Below are 24,597 nucleotides of genomic sequence, written 5' to 3'. Positions count from 1 at the left end.
CTGTGCCCCCACCCTAAAATGTCCCCCCAGAGCCCCTCCCCCCTCCAATGCACCCTCTCAATGCCCCCCTCAAAGTGCCCCCCCAAGCATCCCCAATGCCATCCTCAGTGCCCCCCTGCCCAAAGTTCCCCCTAATGCCTTCCTGCCCCCCCCAGAGTGCTCCCCCCAGCGTCCCCCACCCCAAAGTGTCCCCTTAATGCCCCCCCAATGCCCTCCCATTCCAAAGTGCCCCCCCATAGTGCCCCTCCCCTCAAAGTGCCCCCCCGTGCCCCCTCCCAATGCCTCCCCACACGAGTGCCCCCCCCCCAGCGCACCCCCTGTAGTGCCCCCACCCCAAAGTGCCCTCCCCCCACCAGCCTCCCTCCACCCCAGAGTGCCCCTCAATGCCCTCCCCCCCAGAAGTGCCCCCCCCGGCGCCCCCCCCGCAGCCCCCCCCGGAGCCTGGCACAGATCCATAGATATTTATATAAATATTTGGGGCTGTACAAGTGAGGAAGGGGCTGGGGGGGGGGGGGGGGGCGGGGGGGGTGCAGGATGTGTGCAGGGGGGGTGGGGGGGGGTGCGGGGGGGTGATTTTTGGTGTGTGTGTGGGGGGGAAGCGCCAGACACAGGTCACAGGCCGGGGGGGGCTGGGGGCCGGGGGGGGCCCTCGGCGCTGCCTGAGTGATCCAACTCTGCACTGTCGCAGTCGGAGTCCTCCGAGACCTGCGGGGGGGGGCACAGAGGACTGAGGGGGGGGGGCATGGGGGGGGTGGGGGGGGGCACACACGACCCTTGAGGACCCCTCCCCAGGTAAAGTTTAGGGGATCCTCGCAAGGGTAGTTGATTTGGGGGGGGGGGGGCTAAGGACTGACCTCTTCTCCCCCCCATAAGCGCCCCCCCCAGAGAGCCCCCACCCCATAGCAGCAGCCCAGGGACACTTTAGGGACCCCCCCCCAGCTATGGAGGCTAATTTGGGGGGGGGGCTTATGGACTTTAGGGACCCCCACCCCCAATGCCACCCACCCCACCCTGGGGGTGCCTTAAGGACCCCCCCCCACAGTGCCACCCACCCCCGAGGGACCTCCCACCCCTTGCCCACCCCATCTTGGGGGACCCCCCCAGGGAGCCCCCACCCCATAGCAGCAGCCCTGGGCCCCCTTAGGGACCCTCCCCCCCACGAGGGGCACCCACACCCGAGGGACTTCCTCCCCCTTGCCAGCTGCACCCTGGGGGGCATTAAGGACCCCCCCCCCCCCAGCCCCACAGTGCCAACCCTGCAGGTCCCTCAGGACCCCTCCCCCAGTGCCACCCCCGAGGCACCTCCTGCTCCTTGCCCACCCCACCCCGGGGGGGGGGACCTCCAGGACCACCCCCACCCTCCCTGCTGCCCATCCCTAGGAGCCCCCCAGCCGCTTGGCACCACCCATCCCTTGGCGGGGCGGGGGTGGCACCAGGCTTGGCACCGAGGGGCTCTGAGGGGGGTGCGGGGGGCAGCACCTTGGGGCTGAGCCCCCCCTGGGGCCGCCCCGGGCCCTCGGCGGGGGCCGCGTCCAGGGGGATCTCGGAGCCTTGGCTCAGGAGGTCCTCGGAGCGGTCGTCAGGTCGCTCGTCCGTGTTGGTGCTGCCCACGTCGGGGGTGGCACTGTGCGAGGGCTCGCTCGTGTGCCCCTCGTCCCCGTCCCCGTCCGAGAAGTTCTCCGAGCTGAAGGTCGACAGCGACTGCCTCTTGCTCATGCCCGGCGGCCACCTGGGCACAGAGGGCACAGCGGAGCCTGGCACCGGAGCGGCTCCTTCTTATGCCCGCCCCACGCCGAGGGGGTTGGGTACCCACAGAGTGCCCCCGGGCTGCACTCGGGCACCTGGGCACACGCACAGGGGAGGGCTGTGCCCGTCCTGGGCATCTGGGTGCATGCAGAGTCCTCTCCTGTGCCCACCCTGGGCATCTGGGCACACACGGGCACCCACCCTGGGCACCTGGGCACATGCAGAGCCCTCTCCTGTGCCCACCCTGGGCATCTGGGCACACACTGGCACCCACCCTGGGCATCTGGGCGCATGCAGAGCCCTCTCCTGTGCCCACCCTGGGCATCTGGGCACATGCAGAGCCCTCTCCTGTGCCCACCCTGGGCATCTGGGCACCCACAGGCACCCACCCTGGGCATCTGGGTGCATGCACAGCCCTCTCCTGTGCCCACCCTGGGCATCTGGGCACATGCAGAGTCCTCTCCTGTGCCCACCCTGGGCATCTGGGCACATGCAGAGTCCTCTCCTGTGCCCACCCTGGGCATCTGGGCACACTGGCACCCACCCTGGGCACCTGGGTGCATGCAGAGTCCTCTCCTGTGCCCACCCTGGGCACCTGGGCACACGCACAGGGGAAGGCTGTGCCCGTCCTGGGCACCTGGGTGCATGCAGAGCCCTCTCCAGTGCCCACCCTGGGCACCTGGGTGCATGCAGAGCCCTCTCCAGTGCCCACCCTGGGCACCTGGGCACCCACCCTGGGCGCTCAACCATCCCTGGACCCCAACCCTGCACCCACCCCGGGGGGGGCTGAGCCGGCCGCGGGGGGGGGTCTGGGGGGGTCTGCACCCACCTCTGCCGCAGGGGCAGCTCCACCTCACTGTCCACCTCCCCCTCCTCTTCCTCCGACGAGACCCCCCGCTTCTGGGGGGGGCAGGGGGGAGGTTTGGGGGGGGGAGCGGTACGGGGGGGGAGGGGGGCGCAGGGCTCAACCTGCTCCCCCCCCCCCCGTCCCCAACCCACTCCCCCCAGCATGAACCCAGAGCTTCTGAAACCCCCAACCCCCCCCCCCAAAAACGATCTGGGACCCCCCCAAAGAATGGACCCCCAGGGGTCCTCTGTTCCCCCCCCCCCCCACTTCTAAGGGGGACCTGGGGGGGTCTTGTTTGTGTCCCTTCCGCCCCCCCCCAGGGTTTGCCCCCAGACTCCTGCCCCCTATAAGGACCCCCCAGAAGGGCTCTATCCCCCCCCCCCCCCTTCTAGGATGGACTTGGGGGGGTCCTCCCCTCCCCTTCCCCCCCACTTCTAGGGTGCCCCTGGGGGGGTCCTGTTCCCTGCCCCCAACTTCTAAGATAGACCTGGGGGGGTCCTGTTTGTGTCCCATCCCCTCCCCCCCCCAAAATAAAGGTGCCCTGGCTGGGGGGGTTGGGGGAAGTTTTGAGGGGGGGGAGTTGGGGTGGGTTCTGGGGGGGGGAGGTTGGGGGGGGGGTTGGGAGGGGTTCTGGGGGGGGAGGTTGGGGGGGGTTCTGGGGGGGGTTTTGGGGGGCGGGTTCTGGGGTTGGGTTCTGGGGGGGGTTCTGGGGGGTTCTGGGGGGGGTTCTGGGGGGGTTCTGGGGGGGGTTCTGGGGGGGATTCTGGGGGGGGTCTCACCTGCCCGCGGGTGACTGCCGCTCGGTACAGCAGCGCCGCGGGGGTCAGATGCTGCCCGGCCCCCCCTTTGCCCCCCCGGCTGGCACCACTCTCCCGTTCGGGCTCCCCCCCAGCTGTGGGGGGTTGCGGGGGGGGGGGTCCCTTGGGTACCAATCGCCCCTTGGGTGCCCACATCGGGTAGGGCTTCCGGGGGGGCACCGACGGCATCCAAGGTACCCCCGAGGAGATCAGGGCTGGCTGTGGTCTGGGGGGGTCCTGGCATCCCCCGGGGGGGTCCAATTTCTGGTCCTGGCTCTCCGCAGCCCCCCCGAGGTCCTCCTGCTTTGCGGTGGCGACCTTTGGCTCGGCGGCTGCGGCCCGGCGAGGGGGGGCCCTTGGGGCAGCCTGGCAGTGCCACCTGTGCCATGGCCGCGTCCAGCTTGGGCAGCAGCACCTCCGGCTTCAGGATGTCAGGGCTGGGGGGGGAGGGGGGGACACACCCACGGGCATGGGGAGGGGCTGCAGGTGTTGGGGGGGGGGGCACAGACCCCCACACCCCCCCCCAAGCCAGGAGGAAATATCAGGACGTCCCCCCCCAGCCCCCCCCGTCCAAGGGCTGCACCTCCAGGACCCCCCCCCCCCAAAATACAAAAATGGTCTCCTAGCAGCTGGGCAACCCAAAGACCCCCCCAAAGACCCCCCCAAAGACCCCCCCCACAGACCCCCCCAAAGACCCCTCCCAAAGACCCCCCAAAGACCCCCCCCAAAGACCCCCCCCAAAGACCCCCCCCAAAGACCCCCCCACAGACCCCCCCAAAGACCCCCCCACAGACCCCCCCCCAAAGACCCCTCCCAAAGACCCCCCAAAGACCCCCCCAAAGACCCCCCCCAAAGACCCCCCCACAGACCCCCCCAAAGACCCCCCCACAGACCCCCCCAAAGACCCCCCCAAAGACCCCTGCCCCCGAAAGACCCCCCCCAGACCTCAGAGCCCCCCACTCTAAAAGACCCCAGACTGCCCCCACCCCCCAAAGACCCCAGCCCCCCCCTGCCCCCCCACTCTGAAGACCCCAAATTGCCCTCCCCAGCCCCGAGGGTCTCACATCTCCACCTCCCCCCACCCCCCCCGCCCGATGTAAGGTGCCAGATGCCCTCCTGCCCCCACCCCAACCCCGAGGGTGCCAGATGCCACCTCCCAGCTGCCAACCCAACCCTGAGGGTGCCAGATGCCACCTGCCAGCTGCCAACCCAGCCCCGAGGGTGCCAGGTGCCCACCTGCCCCCAACCCAACCCTGAGGGTCTCACATCTCCACCTCCCAGCTGCCAACCCACCCTGAGGGTGCCACATGCCCAAAATCCCCAACCCGACCCTGACGGTGCCAGGTGCCCACCTCCCCCCCCCCCCAAGGACCCCTCCCTGGTGGTGCCCACCGCTTGCCATGGGGTGAGAGCTTCTGGGGCACATTCCTCTTCTTGATGAGGGTCTCGACGGCGTTGCCATGCAGCAGCCCCCGCGGTGCCCGCGGCTTGAACAGCCCTGGGTAGCGCTTCTCCAGCGCCTGCTCCCGCCTGGCACGGGCACACGTGGGCATCCCGCGCCCCCCGGCGTGCCCACGGCCTCGGGCGGGCGGCCGAGGGGGGGGCACGGTCTTGGGGGAGTGGGCATGGGGTGGGCATAGTCTTGTGGGGGTGGGCACGGCCTTGGGTTGGTGGGCATGAGGTGGGCATAGTCTTGTGGGGGTGGGCATGGGGTGGGCATGGTCATGGGGTGGTGAGCATGGAGTGGGTACAGACTTGGGGTGGTGGGCATGGGTTGAGCATGGTTTTGTGGGGTGGCCAAGGGGTGGGGACAGTCTTGGGGTGGTGGGCATGAGGTGGGCACAGTTTTGGGATGGTGGGCACGGCTTTGGGGTGGTGGTCATGGGGTGGGTACAGCCTTGGGGTGGTGGGCATGGGGTGGGCACAGTCTTGGTTGGCAGTCCTGGAGCAGGTATGGCCTCGAGGTGGTGGGCATGGGGTGGGCAGAGTCTTGGTGTGGTTGCTATGGAGTGGGTATGGTCTTGGGGGCGTGTACAGAGGGCGCTGACGGGTGCCAGGCTGTGCCAGGCTGTGCCCGCGGGCGCCGTGCCCCTCACCTGAGCAGCTCCTTCTCCTTCAGCTCCAGCTGCAGCATGAGGGCGCTCAGCTCCATGTAGAGGTTGTTTGCTCTCTCCAGCTTGCGCTCGTAGTGCTCGCGGATGTCCAGCGCATGCCTGGCACCCAGGGCACCACAGCTGGCACGGGCACAGGCACCGCACAGGGCACCCGGCACGCACACCAGGGCAGACATCCCCCAGCGCCCTCCCAGGGTACCCTCCTGCTCCTGTTCTCGCCGCCACCCTGTGCCCCGGTGCCCGCGGGGTGCCCGGTGCCCGCGGGGTGCCCGGTGCCCGCGGGGTGCCCGGTGCCCGGCAGACCCACCGGAGCTCCTCCCGCCGGCGGTTGATGAGCTCCTCCTCCAGGCGGTGCAGGCAGGTGCCCTCCGACTTGATCTTCTCGAAGTGCAGCTTCACCTCCTCCCGCCACTCCGCCTGCGGGCACCAGCGGCCGTGGGCACCACAGACCGGCAGCCACGGGCACCGGGCAGCAGCGGCCAGGGGCGCCCAGCACCCACTACCGTGGGCACTGAATATCAGCAGCCAGGGTGCACTCTAACACCCAGTACCCACTATCGAGGGCACCAGAGGTCGGCAGCCATAGGCACCGGGCAGCAGCAGATAGGGGCACCCAGCACCTGCTAACAATGCTGGCTGCTGGGGTGCCAGGGTGCGGGGGTGCTGGTTGTTGGGGTGCCAGGGTGTGTGGGTGCCAGGGTGCAGGGGTGCTGTTTGTTGGGGTGCCAGGGTGTGTGGGTGCCAGGGTGTGGGGGCGCTGTTTGTTGGGGTGCCAGGGTGTGGGGGCGCTGGTTGCTGGGGTGCCAGGGTGCAGGGTGCCAGGGCGCGGGGGTGCTGTTTGCTGGGGTGCCAGGGTGTGGGGGTGCTGGGGTGCCAGGGTGTGTGGGTGCCAGGGTGCGGGGGTGCTGTTTGTTGGGGTGCCAGGGTGCGGAGGTGCCAGGGTGCGGGGGTGCTGTTTGTTGGGGTGCCAGGGTGCGGGGTGCCAGGGTGCGGGGTGCCAGGGCGCGGGGGGTACCTGTGACTTGAAGTAGGTCTCCTGGGGCGTGGAGAGGACATCGGCGGAGGCAATGTCGAGGTGCAGCAGGATCTGGCGGAAGGAGGGGCGGTTCCGGGGCTTGCTGTTCCTGGGGGGAGCGGCAGCTGCTGGGGGGCGCTGGGCCTCGGGGGGGTGCTGGGGGGGTGCTGGGCTTTGGGGGGCTGCGGGGAGCTGGGGTTGGGGGGCTGCTGGGGTTGGGGGGCTGCTGGGCTTTGGGGTCTGGGGGCTGTCAGGATTTGGGAGGCTGGGGAGGAGCTGAGGGGGTGCTGGGCTTTGGGGGCTGGGGGGCAGCTGGGGGGCTGCTGGGGGGGCAGCTGGGGGGGCAGCTGGGTCTCGGATTGCTGGGGGGGGAGCTGGGATTTTGGGGGGGGGTCTTGAGCTGGGGAGCTGCTGGGGTTGGGAGGTAGCTGCGATTCGGGATGCTTGGGGGGGAAGCTGCTGGGGTTTGGGGGCTGATTGGAAGAACTCGGGGGAGGGGGCGAGGAGGAGTGGGCTGGCATTGGGGTGTGCCCACGGTGGGGGTGTCCCCGCGGCGGGTGTACCCCCGAGGGGGGCGGGGGTGTCCCCATCTGGGCTGCTATCCCCCCTGCCATGTCAGGACGCGGCCACCGGGGGGCGCCCCGCACTGACCAGCACTGGCGCAGCAGCACCTTGAAGCCGTCCGGGCAGCTGGAGGGCACAGGCAGGTGCAGGCTGTTGCTGCCAACCCCCCAGATGATGGCAGAGGAGTCCACGTCCTTGTAGGGGATCTCCCCTGTCAGCAGCTCCCACAGCACCACCCCGAACGACCTGCGGCCACCGGCACCCACGGTGCCACCCAAGGTCACCCCCCGGCTCTGGCACAGGCTCCTCACACACCCCCGCCCGGGCACTCCCCTGGCGTCCCTGCCCGTGCTGGTGGCCGCTGGCACCTCCTCCAGCCTTGTCCTCGCACTGTGCCCACTCCGTACCCACAGCTCTGCCCCTTCTCGGTGCCCCTCAAACCTCCTGGCCCCAATGGCCCCGCAGTGCCCCCGCAGTGCCCCCGCAGTGCCCTCGCAGTGCCTCCTAAAGACCCTCGAGTTGCTGCTTCCCCAGGGCCACCGCAGCTGCTTGCTGTCCCCAAGCCCCCCCCGTCCCTGCTGTCCCCTGCTGTCCCCAAGCCCCCCCCGCCCCTGCCGTGTGTCTGTGTCCCCCCCCCAGGTCCCTCACCAGATGTCAACCTTCTCGGACACAGGCTCGTTGCGGATGACCTCCGGTGCCATCCACGCCACGGTGCCCGCGAAGGACATCTTGGTGCTCTTGTCAATGAGCTCCTTGGAGGTGCCAAAGTCCGAGATCTTCACCACGTCGTCGTAGGTGATCAGCATGCTGGGGGGCACCCGCTCAGCGCCCACGCCAGCACCGCGCCCCCGCCGCGGGCACGGCACCGCCAGGGGCATGGCACCGCCAGGGGCACGGCACCGCCACGGGCACGGCACCGCCACGGGCACGGCACCGCCAGGGGCACGGCACCGCCACGGGCACGGCACCGCCACGGGCACGGCACCGCCGCGGGCAGGTAACCACTACGAGCAGCGGCAGGTCATGGGCAGTGCCATCGCTGTGGGCACGGCACCATCACGGGCACGGCACCGCCATGGGCATGCAAACACTACGGGCAGCGGCAGGTCACAGGCAGTGCCACTGCCGCGGGCACAGCGCTGATGTGGAGGTGCCACCACCCACCATGAGGACAGCAACATGGCAGCACCACAGCTAAAGCATCAGTGTGGATGTGGTACCATCATGGGCACAACACTATTGTGGACGTGGCACTATCGTGGGCACAACAACAACACGGACATGGCATCAGCATGGCACCAACATGGACGTGCCACCACCACCACTGACATGGCACTGCCATCAAACTGCCATGCCACCACCATGGCTCCAGCAGCAGCACCACCACTGTGAGCATGGCACCACCATGGGCATGCAACCTCTATGGGCATGGAACCACCATGGATACAGCGATGCCATGGACATAGAACTGTCATGGACATGACATGGCCATGGCACCACCATGGGCACAGCATGTCCATGCCATCACCATGGCTGTGGCACCACCATGGGCACAGCATAGCCATGCCATCACCACAACCATGGCACCACCATGGGCACAGCATGACCATGCCACCACCATGGCTGTGGCACCACCATGGGCACAGCATAGCCATGCCATCACCACAACCATGGCACCACCACGGGCATGCAACCATCACCCTCACACAACCTCCCTCAGCTACCACCACTGGCCTGGCACTGCCCAAACCGTGCCACCACCACCGCATGCACCTCCCCTTCCGCCGAGCATGGCACCACTCTGGGCCTGGCCCAGCAGCCATGGGTGCCACCCTGGTGCCCAGCCCTGCTCACTTGGGGGACTTGAGGTCGCGGTGGATGATCTTGTGCAGGTGCAGGTAGTTCATGCCCCCGGCGATGCCCATGGACCAGTCCACCAGCAGCGAGGGGGTGACCTTGCGCCCGGCGCGCAGCACCTCGTAGAGCTGCCCCTGGGCGCAGAACTCCATGATGATGCAGTAGCAGGGGGCCTGGGTACACACGCCCCTGCGGGCACAGTGCCACCTCAGTGCCCGCTGCCACCTGCGGGGACCCAGCTAAGGGCGTCCCAATGCCTTCAGGGTACCCATCGGCTGCAGGGGGCACCAAAGGCTCCTCAGGGCAGCCTCTTGCCGCAGGGGTAGCCAAACGGGATGGGGGTACACAGCTGTGCCAGGGTACCCAAATGGGCTGGGGGTACACAGCTGTGCCAGGGCACTCAACCCTACCAGGGTACACAGCTGTGCCAGGGTACCCAAATGGGCTGGGGGTACACAGCTGTGCCAGGGTACTAAATGTACAGGGCACCCAACCTTGCCAGGGTGCCCAAGTGGGCTGGGGTCACAGCTGTGCCAGGGTACCCATCCCCACCAAGGCACCCTTCTGTGCCCAGTTACCCAACCTTGCCAAGGTGCCCAACCCCACCAGAGCACCCAGCTGCACTCAGGTACCCATCAGCACCCACCTGCACCCCATGGGCACCCCTCTGTGCCCAGCTACCCAGTACCACCCCTCTGCTAGGGCACCCATCTGAACTGGGGCACATGGTGTGTCCCACCCACCCGTGCCCATGCCATGCTGGTGGTCCCCATGCACACCCTGCCTTGGTGCCCCATGCCCATGTCATGCTCATCTTCATGCCATACCTGTGCCCTGTGCCCATGGTGCTCTCCACACCTCAAGCCCATGGTGTGGCCATGCCCATGCCATGCCTATGCCATGCCCATGCCATGCCCATGCCTCCCTCCCTCATGCTCAAGCCACATTCATGTCTATGCCCCATGACATGCCCACACCCGTGCCATGTCCATGCTCATGCCACATGCCCATGCCATGTCCATGCCTCATGCCACATTCACATCCCATGCCCACAGTTTGCTCATGCCATGGGCATGTTCCATGCTCCATACCAGGTCCATGCTCCATGCCATGTCCATACCCTGTGCCCTATGCCCATGGTTTGTCCATGCCACATCCATGCCCCATGCCCATGGTGTTCCACATACCTGTGGATGCCCATGTTCATGCCCATGGTGTTCTCCATGCCATGCCCCATGCCCATATCAGGTCCATGCCCCATGCCATGTCCATGCCATGCCTGTACCCCATACCATATCCATGCCCCATGCCCATGGTGTCCCTGTGCCCATCTGATATCCAAGCCCCACGCCCATGGTTTCCTTATGCCCACATCAGATCCGTGCCCCATGCCATGCCCACACCCACAGTGCCCCTGTGCCCATCTCACAGCCATGCCCACACCCACAGTGTCCCTGTGCCCATCTCACAGCCATGCCCACACCCACAGTACCCCCGTGCCCATCTCACAGCCATGCCCACACCCACAGTGCCCCCGTGCCCACCTCACCCCCGATCTCCCCTCCCTCCCCCACACCACATCTCCTATGCTGCTCCTGTGCCCATCTCACACCCATGCCTCATGCCATGCCCACACCCACAGTTGCCCCGTGCCCACCTCACCCCCAATCCCCCCCTCCCTCCCCCTCACCCCATCCCCTCTGGCACTCCTGCACTCCTTCTCCTCCGCTCTGCCCGCGCCCGGCGGTGCCCGGGCGGTACCAAGGGGGGTGCCTGGGCGGTACCAAGGGGGGTGCCTGGGCGGTGCCTGGGCGGTGCCCTGGGCGGTGCCCGGGCGGTGCCCGCGGCGGTGCCCGGGCGGTGCTCACTTGAAGGTGATGATGTTGGGGTGCTTGAGCCGCCGCAGGTGTTTGATCTCCGTCTCCTTCCTGTCCCTCACCTTCTTCACCGCCACCTCCTCGCCGTGGAAGCGCCCCAGGAACACTGCGCCCTGTGCCCCGCTGCCCACCCACTGCAGGTCCAGGATCTCCTCGAAGGGCACCTCCCAGGGGTCTGTGGGCATCACCGACCGCACCCCACGCCCACCCCCCCCCCCCGCGGTGCCCTCGCGTTAGGCCACTCCGCTGTGCCCAAGCAGCCGCTCCCCCATCCCCGACGCATTGGCACCCACTGTGGTACCCTCCTGTGCCCCGTGGCATCCTTCTACGTCCCATGGCACCCTCCTATGCCCCATGGCACCCCCTTGCACCCCACGGAACCCTCCCGATCCCTTGCAGCCTGGTCCCACAGCACCCTCCTGTACCCCCCAGCACACATCTTTGCCCATGGCACCCTCCTGCACCCTCCCGACCCCTGGCACCCTCCCAACCCCTGGCACCCCGCTTGGTCCTGTAGCACCCTCCTGCCCCTTTGTACCCTTCCTTGCCCCCTCCCTGCCACCCTGCACCTTCCCTGCCCCACAGCCTCCTCCTGCCCCCTTTGCACCCCCCTTGCCCTGCCCACCCCCGCCCCCTGGCAGCCCCCTTGGCACCCCTGCCCTCCCGGTGCCCACCTTCCTGCGGGTGCTTGTGCTCGGCCGCGTAGGCTTTGCCGATCATGGTCCAGACTGGTTTGAGGCACCCGAAGAGCCCTTCCAGGAACCCTCCCCCCGCCTGGCACCTCAGGTGGGCAGCTTCGGTGGCCAAGGGCCCTGCGCCCTCCGCGCCCAGGTCGGGTGGGTGCCGCGGAGGTGCCCGCCGGGGCCAAGCCTCGGGCGGAGCCGCGGGGGTGGCAGGGGCAGCTGGCAGGACGTCGCGGAGCACGCACTGGGTGGGGGTCAGCTCCTGCTCGGGGGTCCCGTCCGATGCCAACGCCAGGGAGGGCGAAGGGGTCCGCGTCTCGTGCAGGCAGGCCATGGTGGGCACCCCCGGGTGCCCCCCCCCGCCACCGCCCCCTGGCCTGCAGGGCAAGGCGGTGGTAGGGTGGAGGGCACTGCCCCCTCACATATGCCCTGGCACCCGTGGGCACCTTCCTTGCACCCGTGGGCACCCACTCTGCACCCGCGGGCACCCCTCTGCATCCCTGGGCACCCTCCAGTACCCATTGGCACCCCTCTAGGACCCATGGGTACCCTCTGCACCCTTGGGCACCACTCTGCACCCATTCGCACCCACTGGCACCCTCCAGCACCCATGGGCACCCCTCCAGCACCCATTGGCACCCATGGGCACCCCTGGTAGCTTGGGGGGGTGTGGGGGGGGTTGTTGCCATAGCAACAGCGAAGCCACCGCTGACGTCACCACTAAAATTAGGCTCGGGGGGGGGGGTGAGTCACGGGGGGGGCTGTGGGCGGGGCTTGAGATCACCCCGAGGGACCCTCGGGGGCCACACAGGGGCAGAGCTCCGCCCCTCCAGGTGGCTCCTCCCCCTCTCCCCCCTCCCTCCTCCTCCCCCCCCCAGGGGTGACATCACGTCACGCGGTGACGTCATCCTGTCATCCCGGGAGCCCCCCCCAGGTGCCCCCCCCCCCATATCCAGGCAGGGAAACTGAGGCGGGGGGGGAGGGCAGTGGGGGGGGGGGGAGGTGCCTGTCGCGACAGAGCGACACAGCGAAGGCCTCATGTCGCGACAGAGGAGTTAAGAGCCGGGAGGAGGCAGCGAGAGCGCCCCCGTGCGGCCCCCCCGGAGCGAGCGGCACTGTCGTCATGTCGCGACAGGAGGAGGAGGAGGAGGAGGGAAAGGCGGGGGGGGGAGGGGCAGGAGGGGGGCACACAGGGGTGCAAGTGGCGGTGCCAGGACCTGGGAGGGCACACGAGTGGGCATGGGGGGGGAGGGGGGGTCGGTCCACGGGCAGGTGTGGGGGCGCACACGCGTGTGCGGGGGGGGCACAGGCAAGTGGGGGGGGCGCACACGCGTGTGCAAGAGGCACCGCTCACGTCCGTGGGCCCACACGCGTGTGCAAGGCACAAGGCAGGGGGCACACGCGCGTGCAAAAAGGGGGAGGGGAAGGACAGGACGGGGGGGTGCCCACGCGTGTGCCGAGGTGGGGGTGGGGTAGGTGAGGGGGGAGGGCGCAGGGGTGTGCAAGAGGTCACACGCGTGTGCAAGAGGCCTGCCCGTGGGTCACACGCGTGTGCAAGGCGATCTGCCGGGAAGGGGGGAGGGGGGGTGTGGGTATGCCCCCCCGCAGCTGCAGGCGTTGCACACGCGTGTGCAAAGGGGTCAGAAGTGCGGGGGGGGTTGTCACACGCGTGACAAATGGGGGGGGGGAGCAGGCGGGACCCCCCCCCCCCCCCTCGGGCACGGAGCTGCCCACTCGTGTGCAGGTGCCGCGGGTGGGGGGAGGGGGCACACCACACGCGCGTGCAAGAAGCTGCCTCTGTCCCCCCCCGGACTCGCGGGGGGGGGTACCGGGAGGGGGGGAGGGGGGGGGGGGGAGGGGGGGGAGGGTGCGGCCCCCCCCCGGAACACGTAACCTCCCCCCCCGCTCGCCCCCCCCCCGCTCATCCCGCAGCATCCTCGGTCCTACCCCCCCCACCCCCCCCGCATCTCCCGGTTCCCCTCCCCCGCTCCCGCTCCTATCCCCCCCCCCATCCCGGTTTCCTCCCCCCCTCATTCCCTGCCCCCCTCCCCCCCCTTCCCCTTCCCGGTGCATTCCCTCCCCCCCCCCGCCAACCTCCCAGCCCTCCCCGGTGCCCGTACCTCGGGGAGGGGGGTTCCGGTGGGGGCGGGGAGTGATGCTGCTGCCGCTGCCGGTGGTACCGGAGGGATGGGGGGAGGTGATGCCGGGAACGAGGTTGGGCCCGATGGGGCCTGGGCTAGGGGCGGGCGGGGCCGGTACCGGGGCCCGGTGCCGCGGTCAGGGCGAACGGCTCAGAACGGCCCCGCCCGGCGCTCGGCGCGGCCCCGCCCCGCCCGCCCCGCCCCGGTCCTGCCGCTACCGGGGACCCACCGGCAACCTACCGGCACCGGCACCTCTGTACCGGCACCGCCAAGGCACCACCGGTACCGGGACCATACCACCGGCACTGGGGCCACCGGGACTGGGACCCCCACACCGGCACCGCTAGCAGGAGCCCCTCTGCTGGCACCGAGGCTGGTAGCAGCACACTGGCACCGGGAACTCACCGGCACCGGGACCCCCCTACCGGCACCGGGACCCCCATGCTGGCACTAGGAACCCACCCAGGACCGGGACTGGGACCCCCATACCGGCACCGCTATCTGGACCCCCTCTGCTGGCACTGAGACTGGTACCAGCACACTGGCACCGGGACCCTTCTGCCAGCACCGGGAACTCACCGGCACCGGGACCCCCCCTACCGGCACCGGGACCCCTCTACCGGCACCAGGAACCCACCCAGCACCGGGACTGGGGTCCCCATACTGGCACCAGGACCGGCACCGGGACCCCCATGCTGGCACCAGGAACCCACCCAGGACCCCTGTGCCAGTACCCGCACTGGGACCCTGCCAGCACCAGGAGCGCTGGCACCGGGCACGCACCGGTCCTGGCAGAGAGACCCCCAGGGCAGCAGCAGGACCACAGGCACTGGGACCCCCTAAACTGGCACTGGGAACCCACTGGCACCAGGATGCCCAAGCTGGCACCAGCGCCACTGGGGCTGGGTCCTCCAATGGCACTGAGACCACCCCCCGGTGCCACTGGGAGCAGGATCCCTGAGCTGGCACCAGGAGCCCACTCTTGGCACTGGCACAGGGACCCCTAAACTGGCACTGGGAACTGCCTGGGCACCAGGACCCCCGACCAGCACCGGCACTGGCACACGGAGCTCCCTACCGGCACTGGCATCCAGGACCACTGGGACCCCCCCACTGGCACCAGTGCCAGGGCTGGGACCCTCAGACTGGCACCAGGACTCAGTACCCCATGGGGACCCCCAGCGCAACCCCAGAGCTCCCAGTACGGTCCAGTTCTGCCCCCAGCGCTCCCGGTCCGGGTCCGGTTCCACCCCCAGCGCTCCCGGTCCGGGTCCGGTTCCGCCCCCAGTGCCCCCGGTCCGGGTCCGGTTCCGCCCCAGCGCTCCCGGTCCGGGTCCGGTTCCGCCCCCAGTGCCCCCGGTCCGGGTCCGGTTCCACCCCAGCGCTCCCGGTCCGGGTCCGGTTCCGTCCCAGCGCCTCCGGTCCGGGTCCGGTTCCGTCCCAGCGCCTCCGGTCCGGGTCCGGTTCCGTCCCAGCGCTCCCGGTCCGGGTCCGGTTCCGTCCCCAGTGCCCCGGTCCGGTTCCGTCCCAGCGTCCCCGGTCCGGGTCCGGGTCCGTTTCAGTGCCCCCGCTCCGGGTCCGGTTCCGCCCCAGCGCTCCCGGTCCGGGTCCGGTTCCGCCCCCAGCGCTCCCGGTGCGGGTCCGTCCCAGCGCCCCCACTCCGGGTCCGGGTCTGTCCCAGCGCCCCCGGTCCGGGTCTGTCCCAGCGCTCCCGGCCCGGGTCCGGTTCCGTCCCAGTGCTCCCGGTCCGGGTCCGGGTCCGGTTCCGTCCCAGCGCTCCCGGTCCGGGTCCGGGTCCAGGTCCGTCCCAGCGCTCCCGGTCCGGGTCCGTCCCAGCGCCCCCAGTTCGCCTCCAGCGCTCCCGGTCCTGCCCCGCGCGGACTACACTTCCCATGAGCCCCCGCGCGCGCCCCGCCCCGCCGCCTCCCGTCAGCCCCCGCGGGTACGGGGCGCGGGCAGGGCCGCTCCGCGCGGGCGCCCCCTGGCGGCGGCGGCGGTGCGGGGCCGGAGCGCGGCGGGGATGAGTGAGGAGGGGGCGGGCGGCGGGGCCAGGCGGAGCGGCGGCTTCCCAAGGTACCGGAGCGGCACCGGCAGGGTCCCAAACCTCCCTTCCCGCCCTCCGGGATCGCTTCCCCTCCTCTGCTTGCCCCGGGAGCTGACACCGGCCCCCGGCCCCGGCCCCGGCCGCAGCTTCGCCGCCTGAGGGTGGGGAGAGGGAGGCTGAGGCCTGCATGAGGCCTCCGAGGGTTACCGGTAGCGGCTCGGGGTGGGGAAAGGGAGGGCTGGGGGCGGTGGGGAACGGTGGCACGCGCGGGCCCGCCGCCGGCTCCGGTGCTGTGGCGGTGCCAGCCCTGGGACCCCAGCGCTGTCCGCGTCCCGGCCCTGGGGCTCCATCCCGGCCCTGGGGCTCCATCCCCGGCCCTGGGGCTCCGTCCCCGGCCCTGGGGCTCCGTCCCCGGCCCTGGGGCTCCATCCCGGCCCTGGGGCTCCATCCCCGGCCCTGGGGCTCCGTCCCGGCCCTGGGGCTCCATCCCGGTCCCGGTTCCTGTCTCTGATTCTCCATCCCAGTCCCCAGCCCCAGTTCAGTTCCCATCCCTGTCCCTGTCCCTGTCCCTCAGATCCTGTCCCCATCTCTGTCCCTGTCCTTCCATCCCGGACCCTATCCCCGTCCCTGTGTCTCCAGCCCTGTCCCTTGTGCCCCCATGCTCTGGGCAGTGCCACCCCTGTGCCTGGGCAGTGCCACCCCTGTGCCTGGGCAGTGCCACCCTCCTCTTCGTGCCCTCACACCTCACCCCAGTGCCCCCTCGTGCCCCCCGTGCCCCCACCACCCCCCTTTCCCTTTCCCCTTCTCCTCCTTCCCCCTTCCCCAAGCTCCTCTCTTCCTCCTCTCGGTCTCTCGGCTGATTGCTGGTGCCCGCCTGGGTGCCAGCCCTGTGCCCAGCCTGGAGCAGATGCTGGCCACCAACCCTGGCAAGACTCCCATCAGCCTGCTGCAGGAGTATGGCACTCGCCTAGGCAGGACCCCAGGCTACGACCTGCTCAAGGCCGAGGGCCAGGCCCATCAGCCCAACTTCACCTTCCGCGTCACGCTGGGCCCCCTCAGCTGCACAGGTGGGCACCCAACGCCTGGCACCCCCGGGGGCACCCAACGCCTGGCACCCCCCGGGGGGCACCCAACGCCTGGCACCCCCCGGGGGGCACTGCTGCCTGGCACCCCCGGGGGCACCCAATGCCTGGCACCCCCCAGGGGGCACCCAATGCCTGGCACCCCCCGGGGGCACCCAACGCCTGGCAACCCCCGGGTAGCACCCACTGCCTTGGCACCCCCTCAGACTGGCACCAGCTCAGCCTGGTCGCTGCTTCTCTCTCCCGTCTCAAGCTCAGCACCCCCCAGGCAGGGACAGTTTGGGCCTAAACAGGGAGAGCTGTGCCCAAGATAGGCAGAGCTGTGCCCAGGCAGGGCTGGCAGTGCCCAGAGAGGTATGGCAGTGCCCAGAGAGGTATGGCAGTGCCCAGGCAGAGAGAGCTGTGCCCAGACAGGGCTGGCAGTGCCCAGACAGGGATCAGTGTCCCCAGAAGGCTCTCCTGAGCCCCCCAGGAGTGGGTCCTGGTTGGGAGATCTTCCAGGGTCCTCGGTGAGGGATTTTGGGGGTCCCTGGGGGGTGCCCGGGGGGTGCCAGCCTGGCTCAAGGCAGTGCCCCCCCAGGGCAGGGCCCCAGCAAGAAGGCAGCCAAGCACAAAGCAGCAGAGGTGGCTCTGAAGCTGCTGAAGGGGGGGGACATGCTGGAGCCCACCCCCCCCGAGGAGCCCAGGTGAGGGGGGGCTGGGGCAAGGGAGGGGTCCCCCAAAATCCTCTGGGGGGGAGGAGGACCCTGAAATTCTTGGGGGGGGGTCAGGGTGGAGCTAAGGGCACCCAGGAGGTGCCAGGTGTAGAAGGGAGGGGGGGGGAATGGATCTTGGGGGGGTGCAGTTTGGGGGTGCTGGGGCAAGGGGGGGGTCTAGGGGGTTGGGGGTACCCTAAAGGTGTCTTGGGGGGGGCCTAAGGGAATTGGGGGATCTGGGGGGGGTTGGGAATATCTGGGGGGGTCCTAAAGCAATTGAGACAATCTGGGGGGGGTCCCAAGAGAATTGGGGGCTCGTGGAGGGGGTCTTGGGGGTAACTGGGGGGGTCCTAAGGGTATTTGGGATACCTTGGGGGGGTCCTGGGACTATCTGGGGGGTCCTAAGGGAACTGGGGGTAGCAGGGGGGGTACCATGAGGGTGGGGTTATTTTGGGGGGGGTCACCAGAAGGGGTTAACCTCTCCCCTTTTATCTCCCAGCTCTGCTTTGCCCTCAGCCCCCCCAGCTGAACCTGGCCCCCCAGCTGCCCCCCCCAGCCCCTGCCGTGTCCCCCCCCTCACCCAGGTAACCCCCAAAACCCTCTTGTGGGGGGAGTCACTTTAAAACCCCTCCCCCTTCCATCCCCCCCCCTTCTCCCCCCCCCTTGCCCCTTTCCTGTCTCCCCAGGTTGGGTTTTTTTTGGGGGGGCAGGTCCTGGTCTTGAGTGAAGGTGCCCAGAGCTGTGCCCCCCCCTCACCTTGTGCCCACCCTTACAGGGGCACCCCCCTGGAGATGAAGACTCCTGTGTCCCCTCCCCAGTCTGAGTGCAACCCTGTGGGGGCTCTGCAGGTGGGTGACAAGAGGGAGACCCCCCCAAGGGTGGCAGTGCCAGGGCATGGTGGGGGGGGGCTCAGCTTGATTTGGGGGTGCCCAGCACTGCCCTGGGCACTCGGGGGGGGCTCAGTTCTAGGGACAATGATCCCTGTTTTGGGCACAGATTTCCCTCTTTAATCCCTGCCCTCCCCCTCAGTGCCCCCTGCCCTCTGCCCTCCCCCCTCAGTGCCCCCTGCCCTCTGCCCTCTCTCTCCTCCCTCTGCCCTCCTCTGCCCTCTCCCCTCCCCTGCTCCCCTCCCCCCTCCGCCTCCTCTCCCCCTCCCTTCCCCAGCTCCCACCCCCGCGCCCCGCAGGCTGTCCCCGGGCGCTGCCGTGCCCTGTGCCGGGGCTGAGCCGTGCCGGTGCCGGTGCCGGTGGCGGTGCGGGGCTGAGCCGTGCCGGTGGCGGTGCGGGGCTGACTGTGCCGGTGGCGGTGGCGGTGGCGGTGCCGGTGCGGTGCGGGGCTGAGCCGTGCCGGTGGCGGTGCGGGGCTGACTGTGCCGGTGGCGGTGCCGGTGCGGTGCGGGGCTGAGCCGTGCCCGGTGCCGGTGCGGGGCTGAGCCGTGCCGGTGGCGGTGCGGGGCTGACTGTGCCGGTGCCGGTGCCGGTGGCGGTGCGGGGCTGAGCCGTGCCCGGTGCCGGTGCGGGGCTGAGCCGTGCCCGGTGCCGGTGCGGGGCTGAGCCGTGGCGGTGCGGTGCGGCAGGAGCTGGTGGTGCAGCGCGGCTGGCGCCTGCCCGAGTACACAGTCACGCAGGAGTCTGGCCCCGCGCACCGCAAGGAGTTCACCATGACCTGCCGCGTGGAGCGCTTCCTGGAGCTGGGTGCGTGCCCACCCTGCCCGCCCTGCCCTGCCCGCCCTGCCCACCCTGCCCTGCCCTGCCCCTGCCCTGCCCTGCCCTGCCCCTGCCCTGCCCTGCCCGCCCGGCCCTGCCCACCCTGCCCTGCCCTGCCCACTCTGCCCTGCCCTGCCCTGCCCGCCCTGCCCTGCCCTGCCCACCCTGCCCTGCCCTGCCCGCCCTGCCCTGCCCTGCCTGCCCTGCCCTGCCCTGCCCACCCTGCCCTGCCCTGCCCTGCCCACTCTGCCCTGCCCTACCCTGCCCACCCTGCCCTGCCCTACCCTGCCCTACCCTGCCTAGCCTGCCCTGCCCTGCCCACCCTGCCCTGCCCTGCCCTGCCCTGCCCTGCCCCGCTGCCAGCCGCCCCTGACGCCCCTCCCCCCCTCCTGGCACAGGCAGTGGCACCTCCAAGAAGCTGGCGAAGCGCAACGCAGCTGCCAGGATGCTGCTGCGCATCCACAGTGTGCCCACGGAGCCGCGGGAGGGCAGCGAGGCCGAGCCCGAGGAGGAGCAGTTTTGCCTGGTACTGGGCACAGCCCCCGGGGGGGGCAGTGGGATGAGGATGGGGGTGCCCTGAGGGCTTGGGGAAGGAGATGGGCACCTGGAGAGGGCAATAGGGGAGGTGTGGGCACCCTGTGAGGTGGAGAATGTGGGCACCTGAAGGGTACCCCCAAGGGCTTAAACAGGAGGAGGACTTGGGTGTCTGTAGGGGTTTATGGGGGAAATGGGCACCTTAGGGGCACCCCAAGGGGTTAACAGAGGGGGAATGGGCACCTGGAGGGCACCTGGAGAGGGCAGTAGGGGAGATAGGGGCACCCTGAGGGGTGAATGGTAGATGTGGGCACCCTGAAGCCACCCCAAGGGGCTACCAGGGGGGATGTGGGCACGCTGAGGTGTTAGTGAGGGACATGGGCACCCCCCAGTGCCAGCCCAGAATGTCCAGAACAGTCCCACGTGCCCAGGCTGGGGGCAGCCTCTGTGCCCCTTTCCAGCTGGTCCCCACGGTGGGTGGGGGGCTGATGCCCACACACCCTGGGGGGGGCTGGCATGGGGGTGCCAGGCTGGTGGGCAGTGCCCTGTGCCCGCAGGCAGGGCCCCGGCTGGAGGGGCTGCGGGGCAGGGCCCCTGGGTGCACCTGGGACTCGCTGCGGAACTCAGTGGGCGAGAAGATGGCACAGCTGCGCAGCCACCCCCTGGCACCGCTGGGCACCGGCGCCTGTGCCCTGCTGCAGGAGCTCTCCGAGGAGCAGAGCTTCGCCATCAGCTACTTGGACATCGGTCAGTGCGGGCACCCAGGCCTGGCACAGCCTCTGCCAGGGGGCAGCAGGGCAGGGAGATGGGTGGCACTGGGGGCAGGGGTATGAGTGGCACTGAGGGCAGAGGGCTGAGTGGCACCGAGGGCAGGGGGATGGGTGGCACTGAGGGTAGTGGGATGGGTGGCACTGAGGGCAGGGTCGGGGGAGGCTGCAGGGGAGGAGGTTGAGGGAGACCTCCTGAGGCTCTGCAGTGCCTGAGAGCAGGCTGGAGCCAGGGGGGGTTGGGCACTGCTGCCAGGGGACAGGGCACAGGCCAAGAGGAGGTGGCCTCAGGGTGCCCCCGGGCAGGGCCAGGGCCAGGAGCAGAAACTTCTCCCCTGGGAAGGTTCTCAGGGCCTGGCCCCGGCAGGTGGTGGAGTCCCCAGCCCGGGGGGGTCCCAGAGCCTCAGAGCTGTGGTGCTGAGGCCATGGCTGAGCAGCAGCCGAGGCTTGGGCTCCGTGCTCCTGGAGGTCCCTTCCAGCCCAGCCCAACCCAACCTAATCCAGCCCAACCCAACCTAATCCAGCCCAGCCCAACCCGACCTAATCCAGCCCAACCCAACCTAATCCAGCCCAGCCCAGCCCAACCCAACCTAATCCAGCCCAGCCCAGCCTAATCCAGCCCAACCCAACCTAATCCAGCCCAGCCCAGCCTAATCCAGCCCAGCCCAACCCAACCTAATCCAGCCCAACCTAATCCAGCCCAACCCAGCCTAATCCAGCCCAGCCCAACCCAACCTAATCCAGCCCAACCTAATCCAGCCCAACCCAGCCTAATCCAGCCCAGCCCAACCTGACCTAATCCAGCCCAGCCCAACCCAACCTAATCAAGCCCAGCCCAACCCAGCCTAATCCAGCCCAACCCAACCTAATCCAGCGCAGCCCAACCCAGCCTAATCCAACCCAACTCAACCCAACTTAATCCAACCCAATTTAGACCAACCTAACTCAGCTCAACCCAACCCAACCCAACCCAACCCAACCCAACTCAACCCAACCCAACCCAGCTCCACCCAGACCCCCCCCACCCCACTCCAGGTCTCTCTGAGCATCTCAGGGTAGGCTCTGGGGGGGGCTGCTGCTGTGCACGGGGGAGGGGGCTCAGGGTGCCCACATCCCTCTGTGTGTGTGTCCCTCCCCCACCAGATGCCCTGAGCCTCAGTGGGTTGTACCAGTGCCTGGTGGAGCTCTCGACCCAGCCAGCCACCGTGTGCCACGGCTCGGCCCCGTCCCGCGACGGTGCCCGGTGCCAGGCTGCCCGCAATGCCCTGCAGTACCTGCGCATCATGGCGGGGGGCAAGTGAGGACCTCCCCCCCCAGCCAAATCCCTCTCTAACCTCACCCTGGGATGGACACAAGGACCACTGGTGGGCATCCAAACCCACCCACGGGCACCCAGAGGGGCACCAGGTGCTGCTGATGGACAGACACAGCCCGGACAGGACCTGGCTGGCACCTTTTTGAGGGGGGGGGTTGGGGAGTGGGGGGATGGGAAACACTCCAAAGGGTTCCCAGGTGCCACCCGACCCACCCGGGGAATAAAGCCGAGGGGGAGGGCTTTGTAAACTCCCTGCCTCGGTGTCTGCTTGGGGAGGGGGCAGCAAAGGGGCACCACCACCCCGGGCACCACCGCCACGGGCCCAGATCCTCCCCTCCGGTGGCAACGGCAGAACGAGGGGCGGGGGGGCGGGGGGGTGGCAGCGGTTTATTGGGGGACAGAGGCAGAGGTGGGCTCGGGGAGGGCTCTGCAGCCAGCTGGCTCCTGCGGCCATGGGGCCGGACGGACAGACGGACAGAGGCTCAGCGGCGGCGGCCGAAGCGCTGCGGTGTCGCCATCGTCCAGAAGGGGGCAGCAGGAGGGTCCCAGCTGCGGGGGCTGAGCCGGGGCTGGGGTCCCCCCTGCGCTGCCCGACCCGACCTGCGTGGGGGGGACGGGGGACAGGGAAAGGAAAGGTCACAGCACGGAGAGGGAGGGACAGACAGACGGACAGGGACGGGGGAGGGAGGGATGGGGACAGAGGAGGGGAAGAGAGGGACAGGGAGGGGAGAGAGGGGCCGGAGGGGCGGGGGGGGGGACGGACACACGGACGGAAGGTGTCGTGGGTGGGGACAGCAGGACAGACAGACGCAGAAGTGGCCAAATGGCCCCAGGAGAAGGGACACGGGTGGGGACAGATGGGCACGGGTGGGGACAGATGGGCACGGGTGGGGACAGATGGACACGGGACGCACAGGGACGGACAGACACCAGCGGAGACCTTCGCGTCCCCTCTGGGTGTCCCTGAGCCACTCGGGACCCTCCCCGGCCCCAGTGGCTCCTTCAAGCCCCCTGGACCCCCCCGCCCCGCCCCGTCCCGTCCCCGTCCCGGTGCCTTCGGACCGCCCCCGCTCCGGTCCCGCTCACCTCGGTGGCTGCAGGAGGGTCCCGGGGCCGCGGCCGGGGCCGGGGCGCTGCAGGGAGCGGAGCAGAGCGTCCAGGGCGGCGGCGGCGGCGGCGGGAGGGGGAGGCCCCGGAGGGGAGGCGGCAGCGGCCTGAGGAGGGGTCAGATTGGGGGGGGGAGGTCACGGACACGGAGACGTCGACCCCGACCCAAACCTCGAACTCCGCTCCCATACCCACCCCAAAACCCGGCCCCGACGGCGCTCGGCTGGGGCTCACCAGGGGCAGCTCGGGGTCGGTACCGGGGCCGGTACCGGGGTCGAGAGTCCCGGGGCAGCAGCGGCAAGTTCGCAGGACCCCCCCCCAGCCCCAGCAGCAGCAGCAGCGGCAGCAGCTGCCCCTCCATCGCCTTCCCCCCGCTACTCATCCGCCGCCTCTTATAGCCGGAGCGGGCCGGGGCGTGGGGGGAGTCCCGGGGGGTCCCGGGGGAGCGGGAGATGGCGAGGGATCAATCCTGGCCCCGCCGCCGCCGGGTGCCGGTAATGAAACGCATTTAGCAGCCGCGACAGCCGCCACGGGGGACAGACGGCACGGGGGGATGGGTGCACGGACGGACGGACGGACGAGGCCCCGCACTGTCCCCCTCCTGCCCATGTCCCGGGGACCCTCAACCGGGACCCCCGGGGCTGTCCAACCCCCGGGGGCTGCTCCACCTTCGGGACCCCCTGACCCCCGGGACCCCCTACCCAGGGCCGAGACGCCCCAAAATCAGGACCCTCTCTCCCCCAATTTTGGACCCTCCCATCCCGGACCAGACCGGACCCGACCCCCCCCCCCCATAAGACAGCGACTCCATCCCCGACCCCCCCTCCCCGGCCGGTACCGGGACCCCTGGTGCCGCTCCCCGGCCCTAGCGAGTCTCCGCTGCTGCTCACTGCTGCCATCGTGTGGCCGCTCCGCGCTCCTGCAGCCTCGACGGGACGGCCTCGGTCCGCCGCTCCCCGCGGACGCTCCCCGGGGCCGCTCCCCCGCCCTCCCCCCCCCCCCCCGCCGCTTCCCGGCTCCTTCCTACCCAAATCCGCCTGGAATGGCCCCAAAGCCTCAGCGTGAGGCGCGCCCAGGAGCTGCCCGTTCCCGTCCCGTCCTTCTTCCACCACCCACTCCCCCCCTGCCAGGCTCAGCTGGGTGGTGACAGCCCCGCGGTGTCCCCCCCCCCGCCCGGGCAGGTCTGATGCCACCAGGGCGCTGGCACCTCCTTGCCCAGTCACAACCACATCGAGTCCCCAGGCAGGTGACGGCCATGGAGGTGTCCTTGGCACAGATGCCACCCGCGCTGCACCCAGCCCAGTGGAACACTCCCACCCCATGGCACAGATGCCACCAGCATTGCCCCTACCGAAGCGGGATCCCCTGGCACAGGTGCCACCCGTGCTGCCCCCAGCTGAATGGAACCCCTTGGCACAGGTGCCACCCGTGCTGCCCCCAGCAGAATGGACCTCCCGTGGCACAGGTGCCACCACTGTTACTCCCACCGAAACAGGATGCCCTGGCACAAGTGCCACTCGTCCTAAATTGAGTGGAACCCCTCCCTGGCACGGATGCCACCCGTGCTGTCCCCAGACGAGTGGAACCCTCCCCGGCACAGGTGCCACCCGTGTGTCCCAAACTGAGTGGGACCCCCTCCCCTTGGCACAGGTGCCACCCGTGCTGCCCCCAGCCCAGTGCACCTCCCCTTGCCACTCCAGTGGGAC

The 24,597-nt window shown here is 69.8% G+C and overlaps 3 protein-coding genes across 3 annotated transcripts; 1 reads left to right on the top strand and 2 right to left on the bottom strand.

Annotated features, from left to right (window-relative positions):
* Positions 1-493: 493 nt before the first annotated feature.
* Positions 494-13,812, bottom strand: MAP3K12 (mitogen-activated protein kinase kinase kinase 12). Its single transcript, XM_064140971.1, is given in 15 exon segments — positions 494-705; positions 1,480-1,729; positions 2,576-2,646; positions 3,373-3,507; positions 3,509-3,827; positions 4,783-4,920; positions 5,487-5,603; positions 5,812-5,921; positions 6,520-6,628; positions 7,171-7,329; positions 7,732-7,890; positions 8,938-9,129; positions 10,809-10,992; positions 11,492-11,877; positions 13,621-13,812. Coding segments are annotated over 14 exon segments (2,379 nt in total). The 5' UTR covers positions 11,835-11,877; positions 13,621-13,812; the 3' UTR covers positions 494-612.
* A 1,803-nt stretch (positions 13,813-15,615) lies between these two features.
* TARBP2 (TARBP2 subunit of RISC loading complex) lies at positions 15,616-22,032 on the top strand. Its single transcript, XM_064141039.1, is given in 10 exon segments — positions 15,616-15,714; positions 16,571-16,752; positions 17,348-17,453; positions 17,962-18,010; positions 18,012-18,046; positions 18,238-18,310; positions 19,039-19,156; positions 19,567-19,694; positions 20,260-20,449; positions 21,613-22,032. Coding segments are annotated over 10 exon segments (1,092 nt in total). The 5' UTR covers positions 15,616-15,661; the 3' UTR covers positions 21,771-22,032.
* A 123-nt stretch (positions 22,033-22,155) lies between these two features.
* Positions 22,156-23,836, bottom strand: NPFF (neuropeptide FF-amide peptide precursor). Its single transcript, XM_064141040.1, has 3 exons — positions 23,782-23,836; positions 22,871-22,998; positions 22,156-22,384 (listed from the first exon to the last, which is right to left on the bottom strand). Exons 1-3 carry the CDS (start codon positions 23,788-23,790, stop codon positions 22,267-22,269), a joined length of 255 nt encoding a protein of 84 aa, XP_063997110.1. The 5' UTR covers positions 23,791-23,836; the 3' UTR covers positions 22,156-22,266.
* Between the last annotated feature and the right edge of the window lie 761 nt (positions 23,837-24,597).

Source organism: Pogoniulus pusillus, unplaced genomic scaffold, assembly GCF_015220805.1.
Source record: "Pogoniulus pusillus isolate bPogPus1 unplaced genomic scaffold, bPogPus1.pri S76, whole genome shotgun sequence".
Classification (NCBI taxonomy): domain Eukaryota; kingdom Metazoa; phylum Chordata; class Aves; order Piciformes; family Lybiidae; genus Pogoniulus; species Pogoniulus pusillus.
Note: the sequence above shows the minus strand (reverse complement) of the source record. Positions and strands in the feature narration are given on the sequence as shown.

Coding starts and splice junctions, on each gene's coding strand:
- NPFF (XM_064141040.1), bottom strand. Junction 22,385..22,870: donor ACCCTCCTGCAGCCACCGAG/GTGAGCGGGACC, acceptor CCCCCCACGCAG/GTCGGGTCGGGCAGCGCAGG.